General features: G+C 44.9%; 1 protein-coding gene across 2 annotated transcripts in view; it reads left to right on the plus strand.

Annotated features, from left to right (window-relative positions):
- TRPM8 (transient receptor potential cation channel subfamily M member 8) overlaps window positions 1–16,857 on the plus strand; it is a 91,507-nt gene that overhangs the window by 25,772 nt on the left and 48,878 nt on the right. For both annotated transcript variants that reach the window (XM_054679580.2, XM_063790885.1), the window contains 6 exons: window positions 1,483–1,585; window positions 2,702–2,820; window positions 8,387–8,677; window positions 10,885–10,980; window positions 12,229–12,358; window positions 14,223–14,368. In XM_054679580.2, the coding sequence (XP_054535555.1) occupies window positions 1,483–1,585; window positions 2,702–2,820; window positions 8,387–8,677; window positions 10,885–10,980; window positions 12,229–12,358; window positions 14,223–14,368 (885 nt within the window). The remainder of the gene's footprint in view (window positions 1–1,482; window positions 1,586–2,701; window positions 2,821–8,386; window positions 8,678–10,884; window positions 10,981–12,228; window positions 12,359–14,222; window positions 14,369–16,857) is intronic.

Below are 16,857 nucleotides of genomic sequence, written 5' to 3' on the forward strand. Positions count from 1 at the left end.
AAGATCTGAAGGATGGAGAGAGTTAACGAGGTGGGGGCTGGGGTTGTGGTGGTGGTGGGAACAGCATGTGCAAAGGTACTAAGGTGGGAGGCACTCCTGAGGAGTGAAAGACAGCCATGAGGGTGGAAATGGTGAGTGGGAGCTCAAGAACTTGTGAGGGCCCAGCCCAGGAGGCTCCCTGAGCCCCGTTTGGTCTTGTTCAAGTGTAATGGGATATCATTAAAAGGTTTCAAGCAGGGAAAAAACGAGATGGAAGTTGTGTTCAGGACAGCTCACTCTGGCAGCAGTGGGGCAGAGGATGGAGGAGGCAGGAGTATGCAGGATGGAGTCCCAGCTAGGAGGCCCCTGTGGCCGTCTCTGGGGTCCATCGGTTTACTTGCTATCCATATTCATTTCCTTCTTCTTCCTTTTTATTTCAAAGGAAAATAAAAATAACCCCTTGGTACTGCCCACCTCCACTTGTGCCGTAGAATTTTGGGACCTTCACCCCTCCTCCCCGCCTGTCAGTTCTAGCTGGACCCCTATTCTTCAGTCTGAACAAAGGCTGCAGACAGATGAAGAGGGCCTTTCCTTCATGCTATCATCCCCGCCCACCCTCTCCTTCAAAATCTCCATGGTTTGTCTTTGCCTGCAGTTTTCATTCATTTCCTCATCACCTACCTGGGTGCTTTGAACTAAGACCTCCATCACCACCTTTCCCAGGCAGCTGCAGCCTCAAAAGTTCGCCTTCTAATTTCCAAATCCAAGGGCTCTTCTTGCCACCTTCAAACAGCCAGACCCTGAGACTTCGTCTCCCACCCAGCGGAGCCTCTGCAGTTCCAGATCCTTATTTCCAAACGTTGCCAGGGAAACCCACCATTGCCTCAAACTCAGTCTAATGGAAACCAGACTTGCTCCCTTGGCTAGAAGGGGCCCTTCTCACCAAGCTCCAGCTGGGCTCGTCAGTGCTCGTAACCTTGAAATTACGGGGTTATTTACTTTTTAAAACGTCTTAAAATTAAACATTACAGAAAAATAACAAAGGACAATATAGAAAATTCTTTATCTGTTTCTCCAGTTTCCAAGCCTTCTTTCTTGTTTGCATTTGAGCTTTTATTTCCTATTGTTTAAATCTTTATGGGCACACTTGGATGGTGTCTACAGTCTTCTATTGTCCCTTCTTTATTTACTTGGTCATTTAATAACTGAGCATCTGCCATGTGCCAAGCTTTGTGACACACACACACACGCACATGCACACAGATGCACACATCTCTAGTCAAATGAGGCTCTCAGCTTTTTGATAGGGGCTTTTTGATACGTGTATAACCAATACTTTATTCTCACTGTAGTCAAGGACTCATTACAATTCAGAAATGAGAAGCTGATCCGGAACTCCACTACAGGTGGTCTTTTTAAAAAGATCTCTCACAAAAAGAAAGAAGTTTATGCTCCTCATGCCTAAAATCTGTTGGCTGACACTTTGTTCTTTAATTTCGCCAGCTCAAAGAAATTCTTGAATGTTCTCACCTATTAACAGTTATTAAAATGGAAGAAGCTGGGGATGAAATTGTGAGCAATGCCATCTCCTACGCTCTATACAAAGGTGAGTAAAAATAGCTCCTTTTGAAGTGTCAGCTTTGTGTTGCCTTCTGTGGCTTTTCATGACTTACATTTCTTTTATAAAACAGCTTTATTGAAAGGCAAGCTTGTACTTAATTTTGATGATCCTAGATTGGAAGCTAGAATAACTAACTACGCTTGTCCTGGTGAGGTGAATCTCCTTGGTTGTATGTATTTGATAGAATAATAATTTTTATGTCATTAAAATACTGGTCAAACAAAATCACAGTAGTCTCCAAAGAGCTATTTCTAACAGTGGTTGAAAATAATTTTTTTATTGGGCCTCAGATTCCTTTGAGAATACGGCAAAACTATGGATCTTTGTCCTAGCATCCTACATATTTGTACACATATGCACACATACTTCACACGTAAGTAATTTTGCATTTAATTTCAGGGGTTTACAAATTTCCTGAGGCTTATGAATGAACCTCAGGTTAAAAAATTCTCATTCATGATCTTTGCTGCTTTAGAATTCCGTAAAGTGAATGTTACCCATAGTAAATAGATCCTTGGTTGTCTAGACTTGAATTGTGTGACTGATAAATGTAAATTAGCTAGAGTAGAGCCAGGCACATCGGAAGTGCAATTAAAGCATTAGCAATTTATTAGAATCATTCTTATTGTACTTGCCAGACATTTGGTTATAAAGGTATTTATTAAAATGGAATTATATCTGCACAGATACATAGATGCAGAAAATATTAGCTCTGGAAAAGACAAGAATGACATTGTTGTAAGGTGGCTTATTGTTTCATAGATTTAGATGTAGCATAAGTCAGATATGGCCTTGAAATATAATACTATGGAACCTGAATCTATGGAAAAAACCTTTACTATACCATTATTACACTGTTAGGATATGCAATGGAAAAACATTACTGTAGCCTGAGTTGATCCCCATTATAAACTTTGGGACATACAGAATGTGGTTAAGAATGAGTGAAGATAGAGCGAATGACAGTTTGAGTGTCTGAATGTAAGAGAACATACTCAGCATCGCCTGTGATAAATAGCTCTGATAATTGGCCACACTGAATGGTTCTGACTCTTATTTCTGAGCCTTTGGTGAGTTGAGTCTTTTCCTGCCCTCTTACAGCCTTCAGCACCAATGAGCAAGACAAGGATAACTGGAATGGGCAGCTGAAGCTTCTGCTGGAGTGGAACCAGCTGGACTTAGCCAATGATGAGATTTTCACCAATGACCGCCGATGGGAGGTAAGCACGAAGCTCTCCTGGGTTATTCCAGTGTCGGGTCTGGACAGTGGTCTGGGCAATGGCTGGTCCATTTCCAACAAGGTCTTCAATACCAAGTCTCTTAAAGGATTGTTCTGTTCTGGAATATCAGGATTGCTGAGGCTTAATTTCCTTGTCTGCAGCATGGGATCATAACATTGACTTAGTAGGTTTGTTGTGAAGAGATAATAAAAATAAATGGTATAAAATAATATCAACTCCACATTGCCTTCAGCTGCAACGTAAGAGTGATTCTCCATCTGGGTGTAGAGATGCAGATCTCCTCCTGGATGTGCGGGGGCAGAAGTATGGAAAAAATATATGCTGGATGATTGAAAGTAGCTCAACTATAAATCCAGACGGCAGCACTCTTTTTGCTCCCTGCCCCCACCTGCCTAGCCAAATTCTGATTAGAGAACTGTCCGTAGTGAGATACGTAAGAGACAAATAGAACAACTTGACTGACGCTCCCCAGTGAATGTCTTAGAGCAGGGGTGCCGGTCCATGGCCTGTTAGGAACAGCAGGAAGTAAGCAGTGGGCGAGTAAGTGAAACTTCATCTGTATTTACACCAGCTCCCCATTGCTCACATTACCGCCTGAGCTCCGCCTTCAGTCAGATCAGTGGCGGTATTCGATTCCCATAGGAGCGTGAACCCTGTTGTGGACTGTGCATGTGAGGGATCTAGGTTGTGTGCTCCTTATGAGAACCTAATGCCTGATGATCTGTCGCTGCCACCCATCACCCCCAGATGAGACTGCCCAGTTGCAGGAAAACAAGCTCAGGGTTCCCACTGGTTCTACATTATGGAGAGTAGTATAATTATCTAATTATATATTACAATGTAATAATAATAGAAATAAAGTGCACAATAAATGGAATGCTCTTGAATCATCCCAAGACCATCCCCCCAGCCTGGTCGATGGTAAAATTCTCTTCCAGGAAACCAGCCCCGGTGCCAAAAAGATTGGTGACTGCTGTCTTAGAGCCAGAAACTCAGGACTTCCCCTAGCCACATGAGCACCTTCAATATGGAAGTTGCACATGCAATAAAAACTGTTTTTTTTTCTTTCTAGCAGACTGCATTTTCTCACTTTTCAATGTGATTAGTGTTTTAGGATTGCATTTTCCAGCAGTATCCTCCTGTGTACAACTAAAGTGCAGTCAGCCCTAGGAGCCTTGTTCAATGAAAATTATTATAAACCATCACACTCAGTTTTATAAGGCTGCTTCTTTGTTTTCAGCTTTTCCAAGTTAATTTCAGTCATTAGGGGGCCGTGATAATATATGTAATTTTATACATGTATGTATAGATTTGAAGGTGCATATATTTCATAACTTTCATTCTTGGCAGACAGGGTCAGAAAACACTTTCAGGCCTATTGTTGTATAATCAAAGACTAAGACTCGATTTATATTAACATGCGATCAGTTTTAATGAGAGCAGCATAAATAAAGTAATGGCTTATGCCTTTTTAAATTATTCATTCCTTTAGCAAACATTATCTTGTGTGTGGTGTTTGCAGTACAATGAACCCTGCTGCACATTGCAAGGCTTTAATTAGTGGAGGGAAAGTGGAACTATAAGTAGGTCCAGTCAATTGATTCATAAGTGAATTACTGTGTGTGAAATGTTCTATTTAAGTGAGGTCAGATGGTACAAATAAACTTAGGCACATCGTGAATGGTACATTTAATTTTATTAACTCAGCTAAAGATGGTTAAGGGTTAAGGGCACAACGGCTAAGGAAATGGACTCTGGAGCCAGCCCATCTGCATGACTTTGGGCAAATTACTTAACCTCCCTATGCCTCAGTTTCCTCCTCCAGTGGCATGTTAGAGCCAGCTTGTATTGGCTTGCAAGAGCCAACTGCTAAATTTTTAGAGATTTTCTGAGTTGGTTGTTAAATACAGTCATTATTAATCAGTTATATTTGGCTGGTCATAGTGGCTCATGTCTGTAATCCCAGCACTTCGAGAGGCCAAGGCGAGAGGATTGCTTGAGTCCAGGAGTTTGAGATCAGTCTGGACAAAATGGCAAAACCCTACCTCTATCCAAAAAAAAAAAAAAAAAATTAGCTGGGCGTGGTGGCACATACCCGTAGTCCAGGCTACTTAGGTGGCTGAGGTGGGAGGATGGCTTGAGCCCAGGAGGTGGAGGTTGCAATGAGCTGAGATCACACCACTGCCCTCCAGCCTGGACAACAAAGCCAGATCTTGTCTCAAAACAAACAAACACACACAAAAAAACCCCCAAAAACAAAAAAACAAAAAAATTAAATTATTCAAACTTAGAATTACATAGATTTTATAGAATATAGAATATAGAATTACAAAGGTAATCAACAATCAAAAGATATCATTTTTAAATTATTTGTCTACATTTACTACTACCTTTGCTCTGAAGGCCAATTGTGTATATTGTATCTGGAAGCTGGAGGTGCTATACAATGGTGAGCCACTCCACATCTCTTCCCGATTCCATATTTAGTGATGTCACATTGGTAGCTGAAACTTGGCCACAATGGGAGTATTTACACCATAGGAATCAGCAAACACTACAAATTAGGACTTCTGTTTTCTTTGAGAGAGCCAATGGTTCAGTGTTTACCGTTACCCAACTGATCATCCGAAAATGGAGATGACGATAATAGCAGTACTTATCTCCTTGGGCTGTTATGATGATTAAATCAGATAATATTTCTAAAGTGCTTAGAACATTGGCACATATGAAGCATTATTTGTTTAAAAATAAAAATCTCTGGAATGCTGATAATATTTCTGTGACCTTTTACAGTGCCCAAGCAGTTTCCCTGTATGTGTTTACTTGCCTGTCATACCAGTCCACAACATGGATGATCCCCTTTGTGGTTATTAAATCAGGGCTCCATCGGTATCATGGCAGGGGGAGTTGCTGATAGTTTTTTGAGGGCCTGGTCTGAACTTGAATCTCTGAGAGGAATTTGACCTGTGTTAGCTTATTTCATTCCCACAACCGTCTATTTCTTACAAGAGCAAACTGAGGCTCAGAGACACAATAATCCAGGTCACATGGCTGGAAAATGGTAGAATCAAGGTTGAGAGCAAAGATGTGACTGACGGCAAAGCCTCTTCTCATATGCTGGTGGTTCTCAGGGTGTGGGTCCTGGACTGGTGGCGGCCTGGGAATAACCTTGGCACTTGTTACCTTGCAAATCACCAGGCTCCACCTCAGACTTGCAGACATTCCAATATTGACTCCCAGCATTCTGCATTTACCAGGCCCTCTACATGATTCTGATTAAAGTTTGAGAACCACTGCCCTATGCTAGCAAGTGTGTGACCAGTGGAAAGGCCAATGGATTTAGAAAGAAAAGGGAAATGCTGGACATGAGGAACACTTCCTTTAAGGACAGAGGAGAAATCATAGCTGCCATCTTTCCAGAGGTACCCCCCTCTTCCCCTGCTGAGCTCTGCTGCATCCACAATGTGGGGACTCAAGGGACCCTTGACAACTCCTTCTCTAGGCAATGTGTGATCCCCATGAGACCAACATTAGGCAGGAACAAAACTAATTAATGCTGCTGTGGGCAGAAGACATCCACCTAGACCAGGGATCAGGCACGCAATGTTAAGAGAGTAAGTGGGCTGGTGGGTCCCAGGGAGGAGTGGTGGGGACTGTGGGGAGTTGGAGAGCCAAGGTTCCGGGAAGCAGCTGCCCCTTGGCTCCCACTGATGGTTCCCATGTTGATGTTGTTGGAGCTGCTGGTTTTTACTCTTTTCTTGGGGGGCGGGGGCGGGAGACAGAGTTTTGCTCTTGTCGTCCAGGCTGGAGTGCAATGGCATGATCTCAGCTCACCGCAACCTCCGCCGCCCGGGTTCAAGTGATTCTCCTGCCTCAGCCTCCAGAGTAGCTGGGATTACAGGTGTGCGCCACCACGCCCAGCTAATTTTTGTGTTATTAGTAGAGACGGGGTTTTACCATGTTGACGAGGCTGGTCTCGAACTCCTGACCTCAGGTGATCCACCCGCTTCAGCCTCCCAAAGTGCTGGGATTGTAGGTGTGAGCCACCTCGCCCAGCCTTTTTTTTTTTTTGAGATGGAGTCTCACTCTGTCACCCAAGCTGGAGCGCAGAGGTGCAATCTTGGCTCACTGCAACCTCTGCCTCCCAGGTTCAAGCGATTCTCTTGCCTCAGCCTCCCGAGCAGCTGGGATTAGAGGCATCTGCCACCACACCTGGCTAACTTTTTTATTTTTAGTAGAGATGTAGAGATGAGGTTTCACCATGTTGGCCAGGCTGATCTCAAACTCCTGACCTCAATTGATCTGCCCACCTCGGCCTCCCAAAGTGCTGGGATTACAGGTGTGAGCCACTGTGCCTGGCAGCTTTTACTGTTAACTCGAGATTTTAATGCTGGAAATGTAGATTTTGATGAACTTTCTAATTTTTAAATGTTGGCAATGGAATAAAATTGTAAGAAATGCTATAGAGGGCACACAGAACATGACTGAGAGCTGGAGTGGCCTGTAGTCCACTGGGTTGTGTCTGAAGTAAACATCGATGATCTTTTCTTGAGATGGAGTCTTGCTGTGTCACCCAGGCTGGAGTGCAGTGGTGTGATCTTGGCTCACTGCAACATCTGCCTCCTGGGTTCAAGTGATTCTTGTGCCTCAGCCTCCCAAGTAGCTGGGACTGCAGGTGCGCGCCACCACACCTGACTAATTTTTTTTTTTTTTTTTTTTTTTTTTTTTTTTTAGTAGAGATGGGGTTTCACCCTATTGGCCAGGCTGGTCTCAAACTCCTGACCTCAAGTGGTTTTCCCATCTTGGCCTCCCAAAATGCTGGTGATCTTTCTTAAGATTCTCCGTAAGTTCCTATGGGCTGAGTTTTATCAGAAGCCCAGAATGTAGAGCTAGAGATAGATAATAATCAAGTATTATTGTCAAGTGTTCCAGTGACTTATTGGTATGTAACAAGAGCAGACATTGGTTTGGTGGCATGTGGTTTGCATATAGTTTGATGCATTCTATTTTAACATCTGCATTTGAGAATGCAGTCACCATAATAGAAGGTTCCTGGGCATCTGTGAAGGGCAGCAGATCCCACAGTGCAGCATAGAGAGAGCACTGGTGGCTGGATCATAATTGGTATCTACTGTCAACTTCGAAGAGGTGGTTCCAGCTCTACTACTACCCCCACACCCCCACCCCCGATTGAGTATTTCCTCTATGTCTCATACTGGGGAAAATTTCTGACCAACATTATCTCTACATGGGTGTATTTATCTCCATTTTAGCAGGGGGCCAAGTCACATCCAAATTCACATCTAGCTGATGACAAAGATTTCACCATGCCATTCTCCTGTTTAGAGGTTTGAACTGTAATCCTCTGTTGTGTTAAAACGGAAAAAAGATAAACTTCATTCTCAAGACAGGATTGAAAGAGAAGTTGAAGATATTATTACTCTGTGGCTGGAAATACAGTGCTACTGAGGAAGAAAAATGCCTAGTGCTTTCCTTACCATATTTTTGTAGTATTGTTAGTACTGTCTCTGTTCTTTCTCCTTAGTCTGCTGACCTTCAAGAAGTCATGTTTACAGCTCTCATAAAGGACAGACCCAAGTTTGTCCGCCTCTTTCTGGAGAATGGCTTGAACCTGCGGAAGTTTCTCACCCACGATGTCCTCACTGAGCTCTTCTCCAACCACTTCAGCACGCTTGTGTACCGGAATCTGCAGATCGCCAAGAATTCCTATAATGATGCCCTCCTCACGTTTGTCTGGAAACTGGTTGCTAACTTCCGAAGAGGCTTCCGGAAGGAAGACAGAAATGGCCGGGACGAGATGGACATAGAACTCCACGTAGGTACTGGGAGAGTTGCCTGCTTGAGTTCTCGGATATTTTGAGGCTTCCCTCATAAGATATCTCCATTTTCCCTACTCCCTATCTTATTGCCATGAAATACTTAACACATTGACAATGTTAATTTTTTAAACTCCCTTTATTTAAGATAAGGCATCTGTCTATAAGGTGAGTCTCTGCTATTTCTAATATCTTACTTTATGATCTATACGATACTGTATTTCAGACTAGTTGCAGTTTTTCTTTTTTTTTGTTTTTGAGATGGAGTCTCGCTCTGTCACCAAGGCTAGAGTGCAGTGGCCGAACCTCAGCTCACTGCAATCTTTGCCTCCTGGGTTCAAGCAATTCTTCTGCCTCAGCCTCCTGAGTAGCTGGGACTACAGGCACCTGCCACCATGTGTGGCTAATTTTTGTATTTTTAGTAGATATGGGGTTTCACCATGTTGGCCAGGCTGGTCTCAAACTCCTCTCCGCGTGATCTGTCCACCTCGGCCTCCCAAAGTGCTGGGATTACAGGCATAAGCCACCGTGCCCGGCCTCTTTTTTCTTCTTTTCTTTTCTTTTTTTTTTTTGAGACAGAGTCTCACTCTGTTGCCAAGGCTGGAGTGCAGTGGCCTGATCTCAGCTCACTGCAACCTCCACTTCCCAGATTCAAGCGATTCTTCTGCCTCAGCTTCCCGAGTAGCTGGGATTACAGGCGTCAGCCACCACACCTGGCTAATTTTTGTATTTTTAGTAGACACGGGGTTTCACCATGTTGGCCAGGCTGGTCTCGAACTCCTGACCTCAGGTGATCCACCCACCTCGGCCTCCCAAGTGTTGGGATTACAGGCGTGAACCACCGTGTCCGGCCTCAGGTTTTCTTAGTTGCAGAGCTTAGTGTGGTATACTTTCTGAAGGTATCTAACAGGGAATAGGGGCAAACAAATAGCTGCATGCTCCTGTCATAGTCCACCAGCCATGATCTGCTTAAAATAGCTGCCTGCTGCCCATGCGTGTGAAGGACTGAAGAATGGACACGTGTTCTTTTGTGAGTAAAAGGGGAAGTGCATATTTTCAAAGGGATAAATCTGGATATTCACTGGAGACAATTTTGTGGCTGTAACATCTATAATCCTGCAGGACTTCTCATTTTAAGTATAGGAAGGCCCAGTTTCCAATTGCCAGCACGTGTAACTCTTTGCCGAAAGTTTGTCCTGATCAGAGCCCAGTAGTGTACAAATACCCCCACTTGAAGGAGCTGACTTTAAGGTTTGTGCTCTACTCTGGCTCCTAGAGTTGGCTAGTGGGGCTAATCTCTAGTTATCCACCAAGAGAATTGACTTGATAATGCACTTTTTATTGGGTTCCCTTTTGTTCTGGTATCATTTCCTCAGTTCTCCATTGGTTTCCTTGAGATCGCATCCAAAATAAACGACTTGCCTCAAATCCTTGTCTCAGATTTCTTCTGGGGAAACCCAGACTAGGTCATTATCCTTTGTAATTATGGAATTTTTAGAGTGCGTGTATGTGTGTTGCAAAAATCTAAATGCATTAGGTGTTTGCAGGAATTGGAAGTGTTTAGGGAGCCTCTGTTCGACTATATTCATGTGAAATTTCTCTGCAATATGCATAATATGCCTCATGCATTTTATACATTGGTAAAACCTGTAAAGAAGTTGAAAAGGAATATATTATATATATCCATTTAATTGTTTTCTATCTGAAAAGTTTCCCTTGAAAGGTACAGAATGGTGAATAGGAGCTGGGATTCTAATTGATAGGTTAGGCATCGAATCTTTGAATAACAGTCCAAAGAAATAAGCCACAGTTTTATGTTGGGATAATTGAACTTAAGCCATAGGAAAGTTGGAATCTAGTTTGAAGAATTTTTTTCTAGAAGAGAAACAGAGTTATATGATGAGAAGGAATTGCCTTCTGTCAGCCTGTCAGGAGTCATTCAGTTTTCAAATTGCTCTCAAGGCTTTTTTCACCCTTTATACCTTTTCATCTAGTTGTACTTTGTCTTCTATGACAGATGAAAGATTTGGTGTCAAAATTAGACCACCCAATGAGTTGCAGAGATGAAAATCCCATCACTGTACTGTGAGAATGGAGTCATGCACAAAGCCACAGAGCCCTCCAAACACGGGCTACTCTCCTAGGGCTTCCTGATCCCAGAACAGTTTCCATTTGCACATGCTGACCACATGCTCTAACCCCCCAGGACGTGTCTCCTATTACTCGGCACCCCCTGCAAGCTCTCTTCATCTGGGCCATTCTTCAGAACAAGAAGGAACTCTCCAAAGTCATTTGGGAGCAGGTAAGTGCCCAAGCCCACATCAGATTTACACCAAATATATGCTTTGTTATAACAGTTCTGATCCTCTCAAAATTCGCATGCCTAATATAAAACATCATCAGTGAAATGGGATGTCTGAGGTCAGATGAACATGGTCTCTGTTCCATGTTGGTGAAGGAGTGCTTGGGAGGGACTGTCCCCGGAAAGTAGTCAGGCTTGGGGGGCAGTCCAGTAGGCACCTGCTTCTCAGGTGTGTGTGGGTGTGTGATTGTTTTCCAAGTGGATGAGGTATTCACATTTGATTTTAAAAATTAATTTCCAGCTTTATCGCATTATGGACAGGAGGTAGGGCCTGTAAAAAATTCCGCTTTGGAAAGTTTATGGAGAATTTTCCTTGTGATTTAGCATGTAAGGGCTTTTGTAAATGGTTTATGGACACTCACATTACTTTACTTTGAGAGATAAGCTTAGATATTGAATATTGAATTCACACACTCAGTCTTAAAGTTACATTGTTCAGGTCTTCTGTGTTCTTACCCAGGCCCCACTCAACCTTTGAGCTGTTCCAGTATGAGAGTGAATTAGACCTCCCACTATCACGGTCTTACTGTCATTTCTCATGGCATTAGTCTTAATGTTTTTTATGTGGTAATTCTATGTTCAAGACTGTGAACATATTCAGGTTCCAAGTTATTTTGTGTTCATTAAAAATTTTACTTTGAATCATTATGAATAGTTCCTAGGTTGAGCTTCGGGCTCCCTCACCCCAGAGCAGTTTCCATTTGCACGTGTTGACCACATTCTCTAACCCGTCCCATAAAATTGATTCTACTATTTCCTGCTTTTGCCATGAATACATTCTTGTTGGACATTAACGTTGACTTGACCACTTCAAGGGATTAAGACTTAACCTTAGGCTGGGCTTGGTGGCCCACACCTGTAATCCCAGCACTTTGGGAGGCTGAGGCTGGTGGATCACCTGAGGTCAGGAGTTCGAGACCAGCCTGACCAACATGGCGAAACCCTGTCTCTACTAAAAATACAAAAATTAGCCGGGCATGGTGGTGGGTGCCTATAATCCCAACTACTCGGGAGGCTGAGGCAGTAGAATCACTTGAACCTGGAAGGTGGAGGTTGCAGTGAGCCAAGATCGTGCCACAGCACTCCAGCCTGGGTCACAGAGTAAGACTCCGTCTCAAAAAAAAAAAAAAAAAGAAAAGAAAAGAAAAAAAAAGAATTAACCTTAAAATTCTCCACCCCCCTAAAAAGACCAGGGGCTGCACTCTGGCAGCCCTGGGAGCCAGCAAGCTTCTGAAGACTCTGGCCAAAGTGAAGAACGACATCAATGCTGCTGGGGAGTCCGAGGAGCTGGCTAATGAGTACGAGACCCGGGCTGTTGGTGAGTCCACAGTGTGGAATGCTGTGGTGGGCGCGGATCTGCCATGTGGCACAGACATTGCCAGCGGCACTCACAGGCCAGATGGTGGAGGTCTGTGGCATGTCCAAGCTCCCCAGTCTGATTGAGGGCTGCAGACCACAAGGTCTGGATGCGACAATCTCCTTGGTCCTGGCACATATGGAATTTTCCAAGAATGAATGTGGGAAATCTTGGGCTCTCTGATCCCATGGCCACCCAGGGCCATACCCAGGCCCAGTTCTAAGCAACTCAGGGAGCACTGGACTATTATTTTTTTGGCGGGGCGGGGGGGTGGGTGTTTCTGGATGCCGTTACAACATTGTGACAGGGCTGAGATTTTACCTGACTTGTGCCCTAACCAGTTAGCCTGCCAGTTTCATATGCACACACTGCCAGAGGACCCAGCCCCTGGGCCTGCGACACTCATGGTTTCTTACTCATGGCAAAAGCAGCAGCCTGAGCAGCATCTGGGTTGCTTCCCCTTGCCTCGGTTCCCAAGGGGTAACTCGAATAACGGTTGCCCTGCAGCTCCCTGAAGTTAGGACACGCTGAGCTTCTATCAGGGCTGCAGCTGAGATTACTTATTGCCTGGAGTGGATGATACTGCACTAAGCATTACTCTCCTGGCATGTCTCAGGACGCCTGACTGCTGTTTGCTATTCAGTCCTCGAACAAAGCTTGCCAGTGCCCTTTGCACAGAGGCCTCGATCATTCAGGAAGGTGAGAAATCCAGAACCGATTGCCTCTAAACAGCATTTTAAATGAGAATTTCAGGCCTGCTCAGTTTTTTCCATTTTCACTTGACAGTCTTAAGTTTGCAACGAGGTATTTGCATCCAGGTTTGTCTAGTGTCTTATCAAATGTAAACATGCTCATGAGTTTAGCTTGTCCATGTTGGAAAAAAGATGTCTAATTATTTCTTTTAATTTATTAAAATTTCAAAGCAGTTTATTTCTGGATAATTAGGCAATGGCTCCTAATAGTTTTACTTTAAAAAAATTTCCCTGAGGATCTACACTGCAATTTCTTTGTCATTAGGTGATGAAATGTAAGCACACACTAATGCAATAGATCAGTGTTTCTTTTTTTTTTTTTTTTTGAGGTGGAGTTTCGCTCTTGTTGCCCAGGCCGGAGAACAATGGTGTGATCTCAGCTCACTGCAAGCTCTGCCTCCTGGGTTCAAGCGATTCTCCTGCTTCAGCCTCCTGAGTAGCTGGGATTACAGGCGCATGCCACCACACCCGGCTAATTCTTTGTATTTTTAGTAGAGACGGGGTTTTGCCATTGTTGGGCAGACTAGTCTCGAACTCCTGACCTCAGGTGATCCACACTCCTCGGCCTCCCAAAGTGCTGGGATTACAGGTGTGAGCCACTGCGCCCAACCTTTTTTTTCCTCTGTGCCTTATCTGCCGAACAACCTTGCCAAGAAGGCGTAGAGTTCAAAGGAGATGGAGGAAGGGCTGCTCTGATTATGGGGGGGTGGGGGGGGCGGCGGTGGGGAGGTGCAGAAGGTCTAGATCCCTTCTCAGTGGCTGAGGCTCTTCTGCCTGAGCCCAGATGGAAGCCCATCAAAGAGAGGGGCTCCCTCTGTCCAATGCAGCTCAATCCAGTGAGCCGTTATTGTCACCTGCTGCCATCAGGAGCTCTGCTGGGTTTGTCTTGCCTTCAGAAAATTCTGCTATTCAGTAACAAATTGTGTTGTGATGGCATTTTCTATGCCTTTTGTAAGAATGGACTCGCGCACAGGCTATTTTTGGATTCAGGGGTTGACTGGGGGTGGAAGCAGGACAGTTTCCGTCATGTGCAGCTCTTACACCAGCTTCTCTCTGTGCTGATGTCACTGTAGAGCTGTTCACTGAGTGTTACAGCAGCGATGAAGACTTGGCAGAACAGCTGCTGGTCTATTCCTGTGAAGCTTGGGGTGGAAGCAACTGTCTGGAGCTGGCGGTGGAGGCCACAGACCAGCATTTCATCGCCCAGCCTGGGGTCCAGGTAAACCATACTCAGCCACCAGACCACACGGCCAGAAATGGGGCTTTTATGTCAGATGCTACTAGCAGCATTAAACAATAGTAAAAACAAACCTTATTCTCCAATATAAAAGCCATAGAAGGAGTGGTTTGGTGATGATGTGGGAGATGGCCGAGTATAGGCATTGGTCGAAATCCATGCTTTAAGAGATGGTGCAGGACAAAGAATATTCTTTGAGTTTCCACTAAGCAAACAACACAGCATCATAATTATGAGCTGTGTCTCTGGATCCCACTGCCTGGGTCTCCATCCGCTGTACCCCTAATGAAGTGTGTGATGATGGGCCAAGTTACATGAGCTCTCTGAGTCTTAGTTTCCTCATCTACAAAATGGGGATAGCAGCAGATAAAGGGTTATTGTGAAGATTTAAGGAGATAATATGTGAAAGGTGTTGGTCCTTTATTTAGCTATTGCTATTGCAGTTATTATTAGTAGTGATAGCAGTAGGGAAACTATTGTGAAATGGGTAAAAGCCGTCTAGAGGCTTTCTGCACTGAAGTGAATGAATCGTAGTTTGCACCTGGTGTCTCAGGCTGCAGAGCGGAGCTTTTCACCCACAGTTCCAGTTGTAGAAATGTGGGTGTGAGAAGGGGAGGGCGAAGGGAAGAGATGGAGGGACCAACGCTTGTCAGCCACAGCTGCTATACACTAGGCCACATTTCATCTTCACAGCACCTGTGGGGATGGGTGCCATCCCATTTCACTGAGGAGGATGCAGGAGCTCAGAGAGGTTCTGGAATGTCCTTCCGGCTTGCACTGCTGTGAAGTAGCAGCACTAGGATTGGCTCTCATGTTGATTGCCTGCAACTTTCATGTCCTAGACTTTCCATGATATCATACAGCCAAATGTTTATGAACAAAACCCATTTACTACTGCAACTAAGCTAGACTAAATGAGAGCATTGATCCATGACAAGGAGCATGCGGAGAGCGTCTTGCTATTGCTCAGTTTTAGCCTCTGCTGCAGTGTAGTGGGTAGAAAGGCTGGTGCTGGAGTCGGGGTGTGCCTGGGAGGCTGGGGTGGCTTCCCAGGTGGGTCACACTCTACTTATGTCTTCCTGGGCCCCAAACCCTATCTCGCTTGTGTCCCAGAACTTGGGGCCCTGGGGAGTCTGGCTTTTACTCCTGTCCAGGTTCACAGATCCTGAGGTTTCAATCAGATGCCAGGTCATTCATTTCACTGAAAATCTTACTACCAGGCCACAGGATCACCCAGTGGGCCTGGCCAGGAAGTTTCCTTTCTATAGTCAGGGTGCTGTGTGGGGTCAGAATGCTGCCAGTGACCATGGAACCCAACCCAGTGCTGTAATTTCCGTGACTGGGGCCTGACAGTGACACTCAGTGATGGCCTGGCGTCTGCATCACCGCAGCAGAATAGGAGAGTGAGGAAGACTAAGCACTACCTGTCTTCGTTGCCCGCCACCCCCACACCCCCTCCCAAGAAGCAAACCCCAAAGTGAGGTTGTCAATACAAGGAGTTTATTCTGGAGGTGAACCTGGGAAGCACAGGAGGCACCAGTGAGACAGGGAAGGGACAGGGACAGACAAGATGTGCTGATGAGGAGGTTGCCACTGTGGGCACCCGGGGCTCAGCCTGCCAGGGACCTCTGGGAAATTGTAGAACCGGCTTCAGTGTTGCCCGGCCCAGTGCAAAGCAGTCGGCCATTTACCCACCAACTGCAATTGGTTGTTTGTGGAAAGCTGACACCTTATTCCAGGACACTAGTCCTCATGGGTCAAGCACGCACCTGGCTGGAGTAGCCCTAGGCAGGGGCCCTCAGAAGCAGCCATCCTCCTCCAAGGGCAGGGCAGGTGCCCAGGGCCAGAGGGGTGCATGTCAGTCCCAGTCCTCCTAGCTAGCACTGAGAAGGCCCTGGGTTTCCCTTTTCCTCTGTTCCTGAGACACACCAACCTCCTTCTGCTTGATGGGCTATTTTTTGAGAGATGTGAGTTCTTTGATGTGGTCGAGTCTATGCTCCCCTGCTAACTCTCAGAGCTACTGTGAGTTTTCTAATTTCCACCTTTGTGAAAGTCCCTTCTGTCCCAACGTCAAGGGTTGATACAGTCTGGGGAGAGCTTTTACATGCATTTCAGCCTGAATTGATGTCAAGACATCAACAGTCTCTCCCTTCCGAACTTCCTTTTAGTTTCCTGACAAAAGCATCACCTGTCTTTCTCCAGAAATGAATCCTTGGGGACCCTACAGGTAGTACTGGCTGTGCCTGTGAATTTGTGATCATTGAAGACAAAGGAGCCAGAAAGATACTTGTTTAAACTTACATAATAAAAATGAGAGTTGGATAAAAATTCCTAGGTTTATTGAATTTGAACGTACACAACTATTACTTTAAAGTGCACATAATGCAACTCAGAAAAAGACTTAAAATAAAACCAAGTTTGGCCAGGCATGGTGGCTCACACCTGTAATCCCAGCACTTTGGGAGGCCGAG

The sequence above is a fragment of the Pan troglodytes genome, chromosome 13, assembly GCF_028858775.2.
Source record: "Pan troglodytes isolate AG18354 chromosome 13, NHGRI_mPanTro3-v2.0_pri, whole genome shotgun sequence".
NCBI classification, from domain to species: Eukaryota; Metazoa; Chordata; class Mammalia; order Primates; family Hominidae; genus Pan; species Pan troglodytes.